Source organism: Salmo salar, chromosome 09 (assembly GCF_965601325.2).
Source record: "Salmo salar chromosome 09, fSalSal1, whole genome shotgun sequence".
NCBI lineage: Eukaryota > Metazoa > Chordata > Actinopteri > Salmoniformes > Salmonidae > Salmo > Salmo salar.
In genome coordinates this window covers 8,644,532-8,658,298 of record NC_138299.1, presented here as the reverse complement: position 1 = coordinate 8,658,298, position 13,767 = coordinate 8,644,532, and the positions used below count along the sequence as shown (strand labels likewise).

At 44.0% G+C, this 13,767-nt stretch overlaps 1 protein-coding gene across 1 annotated transcript in view; it reads left to right on the top strand.

Annotated features, from left to right (window-relative positions):
- msrab (methionine sulfoxide reductase Ab) overlaps nucleotides 1-11,903 on the top strand; it is a 45,681-nt gene extending 33,778 nt beyond the window's left edge. The window contains exon 6 of the mRNA XM_014210110.3: nucleotides 11,715-11,903. Within this exon, the coding sequence (XP_014065585.1) occupies nucleotides 11,715-11,900 (186 nt within the window). The 3' untranslated portion in view covers nucleotides 11,901-11,903. The remainder of the gene's footprint in view (nucleotides 1-11,714) is intronic.
- Nucleotides 11,904-13,767: the final 1,864 nt, after the last annotated feature.

Below are 13,767 nucleotides of genomic sequence, written 5' to 3'. Positions count from 1 at the left end.
CAATGCACACAACACTAAATGCTTTACCAAGCTGGTGATATATCAAGATTTTGATGAAGTAATGTAATTCACTCTCCATTATTCCATGGTTAGTGCTATCCAGGATCCTTGGGACATCCCTATCCTGAACCTTAAACTGAAAAATAACCCTTACCTAACCTTAACCCTTACATTAACCATTTTCAATTTCAAGGATTCCCACTTAGCATTATCCCTTCCTGCTTGCTAGCTAACATTAGCTAAATGGTTAGCAACGCCATTTAGCACAATGTAGCTAGGTACTGCACCGACTCTCTACAGTTAACAGGAAGCCTAATTCAAAAACAAATCCATTGTGATTTAATTATAATGATGCTAGTTATCTAGTTGAGGCCATCTGGTTAGTATCAACAAGGGCTTACTACATATTCTAGCTAGGTAGCAACAATGTTAGAACAGCTGCTAATTAGCTTAATAGCCACAGGCACAAGTCAACAAGCCACAGCCACCTTGTGGCCTGGAGTATTTAAACAAAGCAAATTGGAGGTAGAACTGTTTGTTCTATGTGAACAACAAAAAGTTAACTTCCAACAATCTGGGCAGAGGTGGTAAGTACCTATCGGCAGTCAGATTTCTAATTGTGTCTGACCCTTTAGTCTACCGAGGTGCCATTTTGGGCCTCTCCGCATCCGTTGCACTGAGGAGACAGTGAAATGCTTGACACAGCAGAGGCCTCAGCAGGGTTTGTGACTGAGCGGGACTCTGTTGTCCCTCTTGTTTTCTGTTGAGTCAGGTCACTGGGCTCTTGGCTGACACTGAGGTTACAGAGGTGACAGGGCATGTCCTACTGTCCTTCTGTGACAGTCTGGACGGATAGACGGACCTAGCCCTCCACCCCCCTCGTCCCTTGGGTTCTGGGGGGGGTCATGATATATGTGTGTGTGGTGGTTCCTGGGGTGTGAGGTTCATGTGTGTGGGGGGGGGGCTCAGCAACCTTTTGACAGCCCTTCAGTCTCGGCTCTGTGATCTGATTGCGTCCCCCTCCTAGCTCCCCTCGTCCCCTCTCTTTGGTCCCAGCTGCAACCCCTGCCTGACATTTGACCCCTGCCCAAGGCCAAGGCTGGGGGGGTGGCTGTCACAGCAACCTGACAGCCCACCCGTCCATGACCACTGACCCTGGGAGCGATCAGTTACCATGGCAATCTCATTCCCATCATTTCCTATGAATCCCATTTAGGATGGTATAGAGGAGGGAATACATGTGCATCTCAGAGTCGGTTTGGATAGATAGATAGATAGATAGATAGAGAGAGAGAGAGAGAGAGAGAGAGAGAGAGAGAGAGAGAGAGAGAGAGAGAGAGAGAGAGAGAGAGAGAGAGAGAGAGAGAGAGAGAGAGAGAGAGAGAGAGAGAGAGAGAGAGAGAGAGAGAGAGAGAGAGAGAGAGAGAGAGAGAGAGAGAGAGAGAGAGAGAGAGAGAGGCGCAGGGTGTCAATCTAAGATAGGGTGAATAGGTGAGATGGCTTGTTTCACAAACTGGCCTCCAGTACAAAAGGTCAGGGCTTTAGAAGCTAACTGTTAACCCCAGTCATTGTCATTGAGAGATGTTTATCGTTGCATACCTTAATGAATAGAACCCTGCCATAGAAGGACTTCCGTCTCTCTATGATAACTTAAATGGTTAGTCTTTTCTATATACCTCAAGTCCTCATTCGTACAGCGCCAAGCACATCTGATGGATTTCAAAGAATCTGTCCGTTACATAATAGCTGATGTAATGTGAAATGACTATTGCTCTGCCATCTCATTACGATGTGTGTGTGTGTGTGTGTGTGTGTGTGTGTGTGTGTGTGTGTGTGTGTGTGTGTGTGTGTGTGTGTGTGTGTGTGTGTGTGTGTGTGTGCCCCCCTAAAAGCACATCCTCATCCTTGGAGAGATGTGGTTGGCTTGGCAATAGGTACTAGAGGCTGCCCAAGATTCTGCCACACGCACAGACGCACGTACACACAGCCCAATGAATAATTAACCCTTACAAGGCTCCTTCCTTTTGCAGGGCTTTCAGTTTCTTAACTTCGGTACAGCGGCACAAAAAAGATAGTGTGCGTATTTAGAGCAACAACAAAAAATAGAGAGGCAGAAAAGCTTGTTTAAGCGTGAGAAGAGGGGAGGGCATGGAGGAGAGGAGAGGGGGGATGAGGAGAGGAGGTGGATAATTCACTATAATGAAATTTGAAATGTGCGGAACATCAAAGACTTCTGGAGCAGCGCTGCTGTGCTAAGGAGCACCATAACGCTACCCCCCCCCCCACACACACACACACACTCTCTCTCTCTCCTGTCTTTCCCTCTCCCTCAATCCCTCTACATTTCTCTCTCTTTCTCCATCTCTCTATCTCTCTCCATCTCTCTCTATCTCTCTCTCTCTCCATATCTCTCCCTCTCTCTCTCCTGTCTTTCCCTCTCCCTCAATCCCTCTACATTTCTCTCTCTCTCTCCATCTCTCTCTATCTCTCTCTCTCTCCATATCTCTCCCTCTCTCTCTCCTGTCTTTCCCTCTCCCTCAATCCCTCTACATTTCTCTCTCGCTCCATCTTCTCTCTCTTTCTCCTCTCCTTCTCTCTCCCTCTCTCTCTTCCTTTTCATATTTTATCTTTCTTCATCTCTCTCTCTCCTGCACTGTCTCTCCTGAGCTAGGGGGAAGAAAGGAGGGATGGGAGGGTTTGATTAGGGGGAGAAGCGTGGCGGCGGGGGAATGGGGTGAGGTGGGCTAGGGGGTTTGTAGGAAGTTGGGGGAGGGTGTGACCGCGTTCCGTTCTGTGTGTAGAACAATGGTTTTTAACAAGCCAGCCAGAGTGCATTGAGTGAGTGAGTGTGTGTGTGTGTGTGTGTGTGTGTGTGTGTGTGTGTGTGTGTGTGTGTGTGTGCGCCTGCGTCCATGCGTGTGTGCACCTTTGTGTGTGTGTGCGTGTGTGTGCCTGCGTATGTGATTGGAGCCTTGGTGAAGCAAGTGTGCCCTCTGATAAGAGAGCCTGGCTTAAAGAGCTGTGTGTGTGTGTGGGGGGGGAGAAACCCAGGCGTTCTTCAGTGGGGGCAGAACTGCAGCTCTTTTCGGGGCTCTAACAGTGCGCCAAAATGCAAACTCCTTCCGCTTGAGTTATGTTATAGGAAGAAACAAAAATATTGTGCTCTTTTACAGTCACTAAGGAATGCCTTATCCAATTCGTCACCTTGGTTTGGTCCATAAAACTCCTGTCTTTCCTTATGTGTGGTCTTTGACTATGTGCCTGTCTGTGTGTGTCCATGTATGTGTCTACCTACAGTTGAAGTCGGGAGTTTACATACACTTAGGTTGGAGTCACTAAAACTTGTTTTTCAACCACTCCACAAATTTCTTGTTAACAAACTATAGTTTTGGCAAGTCGGTTAGGACATCTACTTTGTGCATGACACAAGTCATTTAAAAAAAATAGTTTACAGACAGATTATTTCACTTATAATTCACTGTATCACAATTCTAGTGGGTATGTTGACTGTGCCTTTAAAAAGCTTGGAAAATTCCAGAAAATGATGTCATGGCTTTAGAAGCTGCTGATAGGCTAATTGACATCATTTGAGTCAATTGGAGGTGTACCTGTGGATGTATTTCAAGGCCTACCTTCAAACTCAGTGCCTCTTTGCTTAACATCATGGGGAAATCAAAAGAAATCAGCCAAGACCTCAGAAGAAAAAAAAATTGTAGACCTCCACAAGTCTGGTTCATCCTTGGGAGCAATTTCCAAATGCCTGAAGGTGGCACATTCATCTGTACAAACAATAGTATGCAAGTATAAACACCATGGGACCACGCAGCCGTCATACCGCTCAGGAAGGAGACGCTTTCCGTCTCCTAGAGATGAACGAGATGATTCTGGAGGAAACAGGTACAAAAGTATCTACATCCACAGTAAAACGAGTCCTATATCGACGTAACCTGAAAGGCCGCTCAGCAAGGAAGAAGCCACCGCTCCAAAACCGCCATAAAAAAACAGACTACGGTTTGAAACTGCACATGGGGACAAAGATCATACTTTTTGGAGAAATGTCCTCTGGTCTGATGAAACAAAAATAGAACTGTTTGGTCATAATGACCATCGTTATGTTTGGAGGAGGGAGGCTTGCAAGCTGTAGAACACCATCCCAACCGTGAAGCACGGGGATGTCAGCATCATGTTGTGGGGGTACTTTGCTGCAGGAGGGACTGGTGCACTTCACAAAATAGATAGCGTCATAAGGAAGGAAAATTATGTGGATATATTGAAGCAACATCCGAAGACATCAGTCAGGAAGTTAAGGCTTAGTCGCAAATGGGTCTTCCAAATGGACAATGACCCCAAGCATACTTCCAAAGGTGTGGCAAAATGGCTTAAGGACAACAAAGTTCTGTCAGGAGGAATGGGCCAAAATTCACTCAATTTGTTGTGGGAAGGTTGTGGAAGGCTACCCAGAACGTTTGACCCAAGTTAAACAATTTAAAGGCAATGCTACTAAATACTAATTGAGTGTATGTAAACTTCTGACCCACTGGGAATGTGATGAAAGAAATAAAGCTGAAATAATTAATTCTCTTTACTATTATTCTGACATTTCACATTCTTTAAAATAAAGTGGTGATCCTAACTGACCTAAAACAGGGAATTTTTACTTGGATTAAATGTCAGGAATTGTGAAAAACTGAGTTTAAATGTATTTGTCTCAAGTGTATGTAAACTTCCAACTTCAACTGTATGTCCTTGCACCACGTTGTGTCTCAGCATACTCTTGAGTTGAACTATCAGTGATATATATATATATATCTCTATTATCCCCATAGTCTGTATTTCATCTCACACACACTCACGCATCTTAGTCCTACTTATCCACCCTCTAGTTTATAACCGCCACAATGAAAAAGGCTCTGAATGCTACTAAAATCCCCTACCGTTCACTATCGAACATGCAAAACCCATGCAGGTAACACATGCATATACTTGCGTGCATTCATATGTACATATACAGGATAAGTATTTCGAAAGTCATGCATAAGTAGAAATTAAAGGAGTGTTCATAGGTGAGCTGCGTGATATCGCAGCGTGCAGCTGGAGTGCTGTGGCTGTGAAAAAGCACAACCACGCTTGCTGGTGTCTCGCTGCCTCCCTAACAAAATGTAGGACCGCACTCTGGCTGCAGATTAGAGAGGCAACCTAAAATGGATGCCTGACCCGGTCTGTGAGTGGGATGAGCGGAGAAGCGTGCACACACTCTTCATCCTACGTGCACAGATGCGCACTCACACATACTCACACACACAGAAATGAGCATGCACACTCACACTCTCACAGAGGATACACAGAACTGAGCACCCACTCACACGGCAAATGTACTTTACATATAGTACTAGTCAAAAGTTTGGACACACCTACTCATTCCAGGGTTTTTCTTTATTTTGACTATTTCCTACATTGTAGAATAATAGTGAAGACATCAAAACTATGAAATAACACATATGGAATCATGTAGTAACCAAAAAAGTGTTAAACAAATCAAAATATGTTTTATATTTGAGATTCTTCAAAGTAGCCACCCTTTGCCTTGATGACAGCTTGGCACACTCTTGGCATTCTCTCAACCGGCTTCATCAGATAGTCACCTGGAATGCATTTCAATTAACAGGCGTGCCTTGTTAAAAGTTAATTTGTGGAATTTCTTTCCATCTTAATGCATTTGAGCCAATCAGTTGTGTTGTGACAAGGTGGGGTTGGTATACAGAAGATAGCCCTATTTGGTAAAAGACCAAGTCCATATTAAGAACAGCTCAAATGAGCAAAGAAAAACGACAGTCCATCATTACTTTAAGACATGGAGGTCAGTCAATCTGGAAAATTTCAAGAACTTTGAAAGCGCTATGATGAAACTGGTTCTCATGAGGACCGCCACAAAAAGGAAGACCCAGAGTTACCTCTGCTGCAGAAGATACGTTCATTAGAGTTAACTGCAGCCCAAATAAATGCTTCACAGAGTTCAAGTAACAGACACATCTCAACATCAACTGTTCAGAGGAGACTGTGTGAATCAGGCCTTTCTTCATTGTCGAATTGCTGCAAAGAAACCACTACTAAAAGACACCAATAAGAAGAGACTTGCTTGGGCCAAGAAACACAAGCAATGTACATTAGACTTGTGTCCAAATTTGAGATTTTTGGTTCCAACCGCCGTGTCTTTGTGAGACACAGAGTAGGTGAACGGATGATCTCCGCATGTGTAGTTCCCACCGTGAAGCATGGAGGAGGAGGTGTGATGGTGTGGGGGTGCTTTGCTGGTGACACTGTCTGTGATTTATTTAGAATTCAAGGCACGCTTAACCAGCATGGCTACCACAGAATTCTGCAGCGATACGCCATCCCATCTGGTTTACACTTTGTGGGACTATCATTTGTTTTTTAACAGGACAATGACCCAACACACCTCCCAGCTGTGTAAGGGCTATTTGACCTAGAAGGAGAGTGATGGAGTGCTGCATCAGACGACCTGGCCTCCACAATCATCTGACCTCAACCCAATTGAGATGGTTTGGGATGAGTTGGATCGCAGAGTGAAGGCCAACATGTACTCAGCAACTCCTTCAAGACTGTAGGAAAAGCATTCCAGGTGAAGCTGGAGAGTGTGCAAAGCTGTGCAAAACAAGACTGTGCAAAGCTGTCATTAAGGCAAAGGGTGCCTACTTTGAAGAATCTTTGTTTAACACTTTTTTGGTTACTGCATGATTCCATATGTGTAGAAAATAGAAAATAGTTAAAATAAAGAAAAACCCTTGAATGAGTAGGTGTGTCCAAACTTTTGACTGGTACTGTATATGATGTGCGCTGTCAGTTCACTGTTCCCATAAAGAACAAAGTCCATAATCGGTTTTCTCCTCTTGTCGGATTTCCTTTTTGGAGCCATTTTGTCACGACGCAGCTTTCCTTTTTATTTTGCTCATGCACCGACACACTCCATTCCTCGATATATGTGAGGAGAAGGGTGTGTGTGTGTGTGTGTGTGTGCGTGTGTGTGTGGGGGGGTATCACTAGAGGTACATTGGAGAGTAAGGATACACAAACATACACACACTCAAAAGTGTTCTTGGCTCTGTCGCTGTCCCGAACCTGTCAGGAGAAAACATTAATAGTCAGGCCTCTAAAGTTTCTTCTCTCTACTCCGTTTCTCTGTCCTCCTTTTTTCCCAGAAAAACAGTGAAGAGCAGGGGGCTCACCTATTCCTCTCTTATTTGCCGTTACCTCTCCCTGCCTATCCATCTCCATGCCCCTCTCCTCTTCGTCACCCTCTTTCAATCTCCCCCCCTCACTCAGGTCATTTGGTGCGCTGTCATGGTTGCTCTCTTTGTCTATCTGGATAACAATTGTGTCGAACCTCTCCCTTCCCTTCGTCTTTCAGCTATTATTTTGCTGTTGATCCTCTACATAGGGAAGGATTCCCCAACTGGCGGCCCGCAGGATTTTATTGGCCCAGAAGTTTTCAGAGCAAAAATAAATAAATATATATATATATATATATATATATATATATATATATATATATATATATATATATATATATATATATATATATATTTTATTTGAATGTTTTATTGTTGGACAAAAAAACGGTAAAAACAGCAGCTAATCAGCTCCATGTAATTTGAATTTTCGAAATCTGTTCCAAAGTATTCACACACATAATAGAGATATATATGTGACCGTATACAAATGCAAGCAAGGTTTGAAATTATTATGTTTTAGTCAAACGTTATACAGTGCTTTCGGAAAGTATTCAGACCCCTTAGCTTTTTCCACGTTTTGTTATTTTTTCAGCAATCTTCACACAACACCCGATAATGACAATACAAAAAAACTGAAATACCTTATTTCCATAAGTATGTTACTCGAAATTGAGGTCAGGTGCATGCCGTTTCCATTGATCATCCTTGAGATGTTTCTACAACTTGATTGGAGTCCACCTGTGGTAAATTCAATTGATCGGACATGATTTGAAAAGGTACACACCTGATGATGGATAAGGTCCCACAGTTGACAGTGCATGTCAGAGCAAAAACCAAGCCATGAGGTCGAAGGAATTGCCCGTAGAGCTCCGAGACAGGAATGTGTTCAAGGCACAGATCTGGGGAAGGGTACCAAAACATTTATGCAGCATTGAAGATCCAAAAGAACACAGTGGCCTCCATCATCCTTAAATGGAAAAGTTTGTAACCACCAAGACTCTTCCTAGAGTTGGCCGCCCGTTCAAACTGATCAATCGGGAGAGAAGGGCCTTGGCGATGGTCACTCTGACAGAGCTCTAGAGTTCCTCTGTGGAGATGAGAGAACCTTGCAATAGGACAACCATCTCTGCAGCACTCCACCAATCAGGTGTTTATGGTAGAGTGGCCAGACGGAAGCCACTCCTCAGTAAAAGGCACATGACAGCCCGCTTGGAGTTTGCCAAAAGGCACCAAAACACTCTCAGACCATGAGAAACAAGATTCTCTGGTCTGATGAAACCAAGATTGAACTTGGTTTCATCAGAATACCAAGCGTCACGTCTGGAGGAAACCTGGCATCATCCCTACGGTGAAGCATGGTGGTGGCAGCATCATGCTGTGGTGATGTTTTTCAGCAGCAGGGACCGGGAGACTAGTCAGGATCGAGGCGAAGATGAACGGAGCAAAGTACAGAGAGATCCTTGATGAAAACCTGCTCCAGAGCACTCAGGACCTCAGACTGGGGTGAAGGTTCACCTTCCAACAAGAAAACGACCCTAAGCACACAGCCAAGACAATGCAGGAGTGGCTTCAGGACAAGTCTCTGAATGTCCTTGAGTGTCCCAGCCAGAGCCCGGACATGAACCTGATCAAACATCTCTGGAGAGACCTGTTAATAGCTGTGCAGCGACACTCTCCATCCAACCTGACAGAGCTTGAGAGGATCTGCAGAGAAGAATGGGATAAAGTCCCCAAATACAGGTGTGCCAAGCTTGTAGCGTCATACCTAAGAAGGTACTTCAACAAAGTACTGAGCAAAGTGTCTGAATACTTATGTAATTCTGATATTTGAGTAGTTTTTATAAATTAGCAAAAATGTGTCACTATGGGGTATTGTGTGTAGATTGATGAGGGAAAAAATTATAATTTTAGAATAGGGCTGTAACGTAACAAAATGTGGAAAAAGTCAATGGGGTCTGAATACTTTCACTGTATCTTTTTGGGCTTTGTGCAGTCACTTTGCAGTCTACAAATTATGACCATCTGCTCCAGAAAAAATTGTCCCGCGGCTGAATGTAGTTGATGATCCCTGACATAGGGCATCTCTAACATGTCAGGTGCATCATATTATAATATTATATCACAATGAGGTATTGCTTTTCAAGACATTTTTTTAGAAGATATTGTAGAGTGCATTGTGTGAAGATGAGAATATAGGTGTATTTTTTTTTCGAGCAACCTTTATTTGATTGAGTAACGTATTTTTATTGTAGTAACATTATTATGGATGCTGTGTGCTCTGATTAGATATTATGGTATGTCATTTATCTGTGAAGCATTACCCAGAAGAGGACTGGGGGAAAAAAGGAACAATCCTTTAGCTTGCTTTTGACAGAACCGTCAACCATGTTTTTTAAAAGATTGCATAAATGACAATGTCCATGGTGAGGGCAAAACTCCTCTAATAATGTCCTACTGATGACTCAATGTGTTTGTGTGTGTCACTCTCTCTTTCTGTCTCTCTTTCTGTCACTCTCTCTGTCTTTCTCGCTCTTTTTGTCTCTTTTGCTCTCTTTCTCTCTCTCAACAGCGTGGGCCTTCCGAAGTAGAAATAGAGAGAATACAGTAGAGAAATAGAGAGTGAACCTTTTCTTTTTCTTACTCGGTGTGTCACATTTTATTTGTGTCTCTCTCTAGCGGTGGGGGTGGGTGGGGGGTCTCTTGCGTTCTCGCTTGACTGGAGCGACGGTGAAGCTCGCTCTCCGCGGTCCTCCCGTAGTCACACGGGAGAGAGACGCGCTCGCTCGGCCATAGTGTCTTTGACAGCCAAGCCTTTCCGACAGGCGTGAAGATGGGCTGACTGAGCTAGCTCGCAATGCAGGACTCACTGGGGCTAGTGTAGCGCTAAGGTGCCCTGCACTCAAAGACTATTCAGTCAGATCCATTGCTAACACTAGCGCTAGCTGATTCTCCAGCCGCAGTGAGCATTGCTGATCTACTACGGCGTTTTGACACGACGTGACTGCATGCATTCTGATTTATGGGCTCAAAATGGCTGCCGTATTGTGACTTGCATTGGAGTCAGGCTTAAGAGTGTAGCCTATTCCTTCTCTGTTATCAGGCCATTGCTTGGACATTGTATTCCTCTCATATAAAAGCGAACCTCTAATGTATCTGATGCCCTGGGGCTTTCTGTCTTTAATGAGTGGGTAGTAGGACTATTTATAGCCCGGAAAAGCTGCCCTCCATTGTAAAATATGCAAAGGGTGGGCAATCCCTTTGCAGCTTTCGTTGGGGAATGTGTATATTATAACAGTGCATTTGCCATAGGCATATCCTACATTTGATATAAGTGTAATGCTTTTTGACCCTCAACTTCTCCAAATGTGGCGTTTGATTTTGATGTGATGTCAGTCAGAAATATCTAATCTGAAACCGTATTGGCCAGTGAGGACCGATGATCTTGAATCCTGTTTTGAATGTGCTCTAGTTCGAAATTATCCTTGGGCTACAGATCTAGGATCAACTTACCTCCCCAAATACTAACCTTAACCACTCCATCAAAATCAGCCTGTTTTCTGGGGCAGTCAGTGCTTTGATATAGAGAGAGAACCACCTCGGCATCACCTCCAGCACAATTCCACTCTAAATTCTTCACTGCTGCCTTGTGGCTGAAGACTGGTACTGCATGTTGCGGTTTTATTCTTTCTCCCTGACAAATAAGAGACGAATACTGCTCTGTAGCAGTACAATGTCTTCTCGGACTTTCCAATGTGTTTTGAGAACGAGGCCAAGAAAACGAGGATGCAAAGAATCAAGGAAGGATGAAGTGATCCCTTGTGTCGGTGAACAATCCAGCACACCTTAGAATTATTGTTTGTTAGGGTCTCCAGAGTGCTAATCTTTAAATGTATTTTGTGGTGGAAGGAAGCCGTGTGTTTTGCTGCAAAGGAGTAATCCCTCAGCAGGTAGTGTGTTTGAATCCTGCTCTCGAGGTGCTTACACCATGCTGCAACACTTATGGAGAGCACAAAGCAACCAGCAACTCTTTCATGCTTTGTCCCAGAGCGCAAGGAACAAGAGCCAACGCTATAGAGAAACAGAGTCTGTTTCATGTGTCAATCAATCAATCACGCTGCTTTCTAAGTCAGAGAGCAGATCCATTATCTTTGAAAAAGTGCACTTGGTTCATGTTCTGGGCATATTGTAGCAAAACATTTCAAAATGTTGTGCAATGGAAAACTAAAATGAGCAGTTTTGCACCATTTCAGATTATTTTCTTACATTTTCTGACTAGTAAACAAAACCTTGAAGCCGGTTTGTAGCTGTTGTTATGATTAGGACAATTCCTGACCATGTAACCTGACTAATTCCTCAAAAACCGGAATCTAGAATTTTTCCTGGTCAGGTCACATGGTCAGGAAGGAAATCTCCTGGCTCCATTCATGATACATTTCTTGTATTTTGATCTTGTGTCCATTTCAGGTGTTATCTGAGAAGGGCTATGGATCCATCACCACAGAGGTTCTAGAGGGCCAGGAGTTCTTCTACGCGGAAGACTATCTCCAGCAGTACCTGAAGAAGGTTCCCAAGGGCTACTGCTGTCTGAAGGGGACCGGGGTGAACTGTCCCATCGGAGCTGAAGCAGACGATGACAAAGACGAGCTGTGAAAAGAGAGAGAGAGAGAGAAAGAGAGAGAGAAAGAGAGAGAGAGAAAGAGAGAGAGCGAGAGAGAGAAAGAGAGAGAGCGCGAGAGAGAGAGCGAGAGAGAGAGCGAGAGAGAGCGAGAGAGAGAGAGAGAGAGAATGGAATACAAGGTGGATGGAATACAAGGTGGGTTTTTCGCAGATCTGAGTTTGTCGCTATCAAGGTGGAAATCACGCTTTTGAATTTTCCTGCTTCATATAGTCTCTTTATGGCCAAGTTAGGAGACTTGTTTGGACAATCTTGACTTTCTATAAACAATCAGAAATAGGTATGGGTTAAAAAAAAAATTCCACTCCCTAAAGGTTTTCTGAACTCGCTTAGCATTGTGTTAATTTGGCTAATTGGCTAAATCATTTCAAAAGTATTTAGCAATCTCTATGAACGCTATTGTATACAATGATAATTGTTTTTTTTTTTAAGTTGAAATTGAAGTGTTGCAATTCAATATAGCCCATATCAAGGTTATTTTATTATTATATTGGTGCATGATGCCGTGAGACCTCTTTGTATGCGAGGCTGAAGTACTGATAGAAATCCACAAGATGGCAATAGATACCAACAAACTTAACCTCTCAACAAAACCGCTTCAGGATTTCATTCCATCCACTCAATGTGACATCCTCACCCTTTAGGGCTATCTTCCATTAAGAGAGATGCTGGCCCATGTTAACTCCATTGCTTTCCAAAGTTGTGTCAAGTTGGCTGGATGTCCTTTGCGTGGTGGACCATTCTCAATACGCACTGGAAGCTGTTGAGCGGGAAAAACCCAGCAGTGTTGCAGTTCTTGACACAAACCGGTGTGCCTGGCACCTACTCCCTACTCCCATACCCCGTTCAAAGGCACTTACATTTTTTTGCCTTGCCCATTCACCCTCTGAATGGCACACATACACAATCCATGTCTCAATTGTCTCGAAGGCTTAAATCCTTCTTTAACCTGTCTCCTCCCCTTCACCTACACTGATTGAAGTGGATTTAACAAGTCACATCAATAAGGGATTATAGCTTTCACCTGGTCAGTCTATGTCATGGAAAGAGCAGGTATTCATTATGTTTTGTACACTCAGGCTTATGTGTGAGAGCATCCCTGGTTTTCAGCTAAACAAAATCAAATCAACGTTTATTGGTCGAGTACACAGTTCAGCAGATGTTGTAGTGGGTGCAGCGAAATGCATATGTTACGGGCTCCTTACAATGCCGTATAATGTTTTTTAAAAAAGCACACAGGGCCTCCTGAGTGGTGCAGTGGTCTAAGACACTGCATTGAGGGCTAGCTGTGCCACTAGAGAACCTGGTTCGTGTCCAGGCTCTGTCGCAGCCGGCCACGACCGGGAGACCCATGGGGCGGCGCACAATTGGCCCAGCATCGTCCGGGTTAGGGAAAGGTTTGAGTGGCAGCGCACTAGCGATTCCTGTGGCGGGGCGGGCGCAATGCACACTGACACGGTCGCCAGGTGCACGTGTTTCCTCTGACACATTGGTGCGGCTGGATTCCGGGTTAAGCGGGCATTGTGTCAAGAAGCAGTGCAGCTTGGCTGGGTTGTGTTACGGAGGATGCACGGCTCTCAACCTTCACCTCTCCCGAGTCCGTACGGAAGTTGCAGCGATGGGACAATTGAAATAAATGAATTAGGCCCTAATCTATGGATTTCACATGACTGAGAATAGAGTTGCATATCAGATGCATACTTTTTTCACGCAGGAAAAAAAGATAAAACGCATAAAAAAATATCTTGCTGCGTTTTGTAAAAACAGATCTAAAATGCTTCCAATTGTAATTTATGCTCGTTATCAGACTAATTGTGTGCTTCAGTTGCACTTCTAAACTCA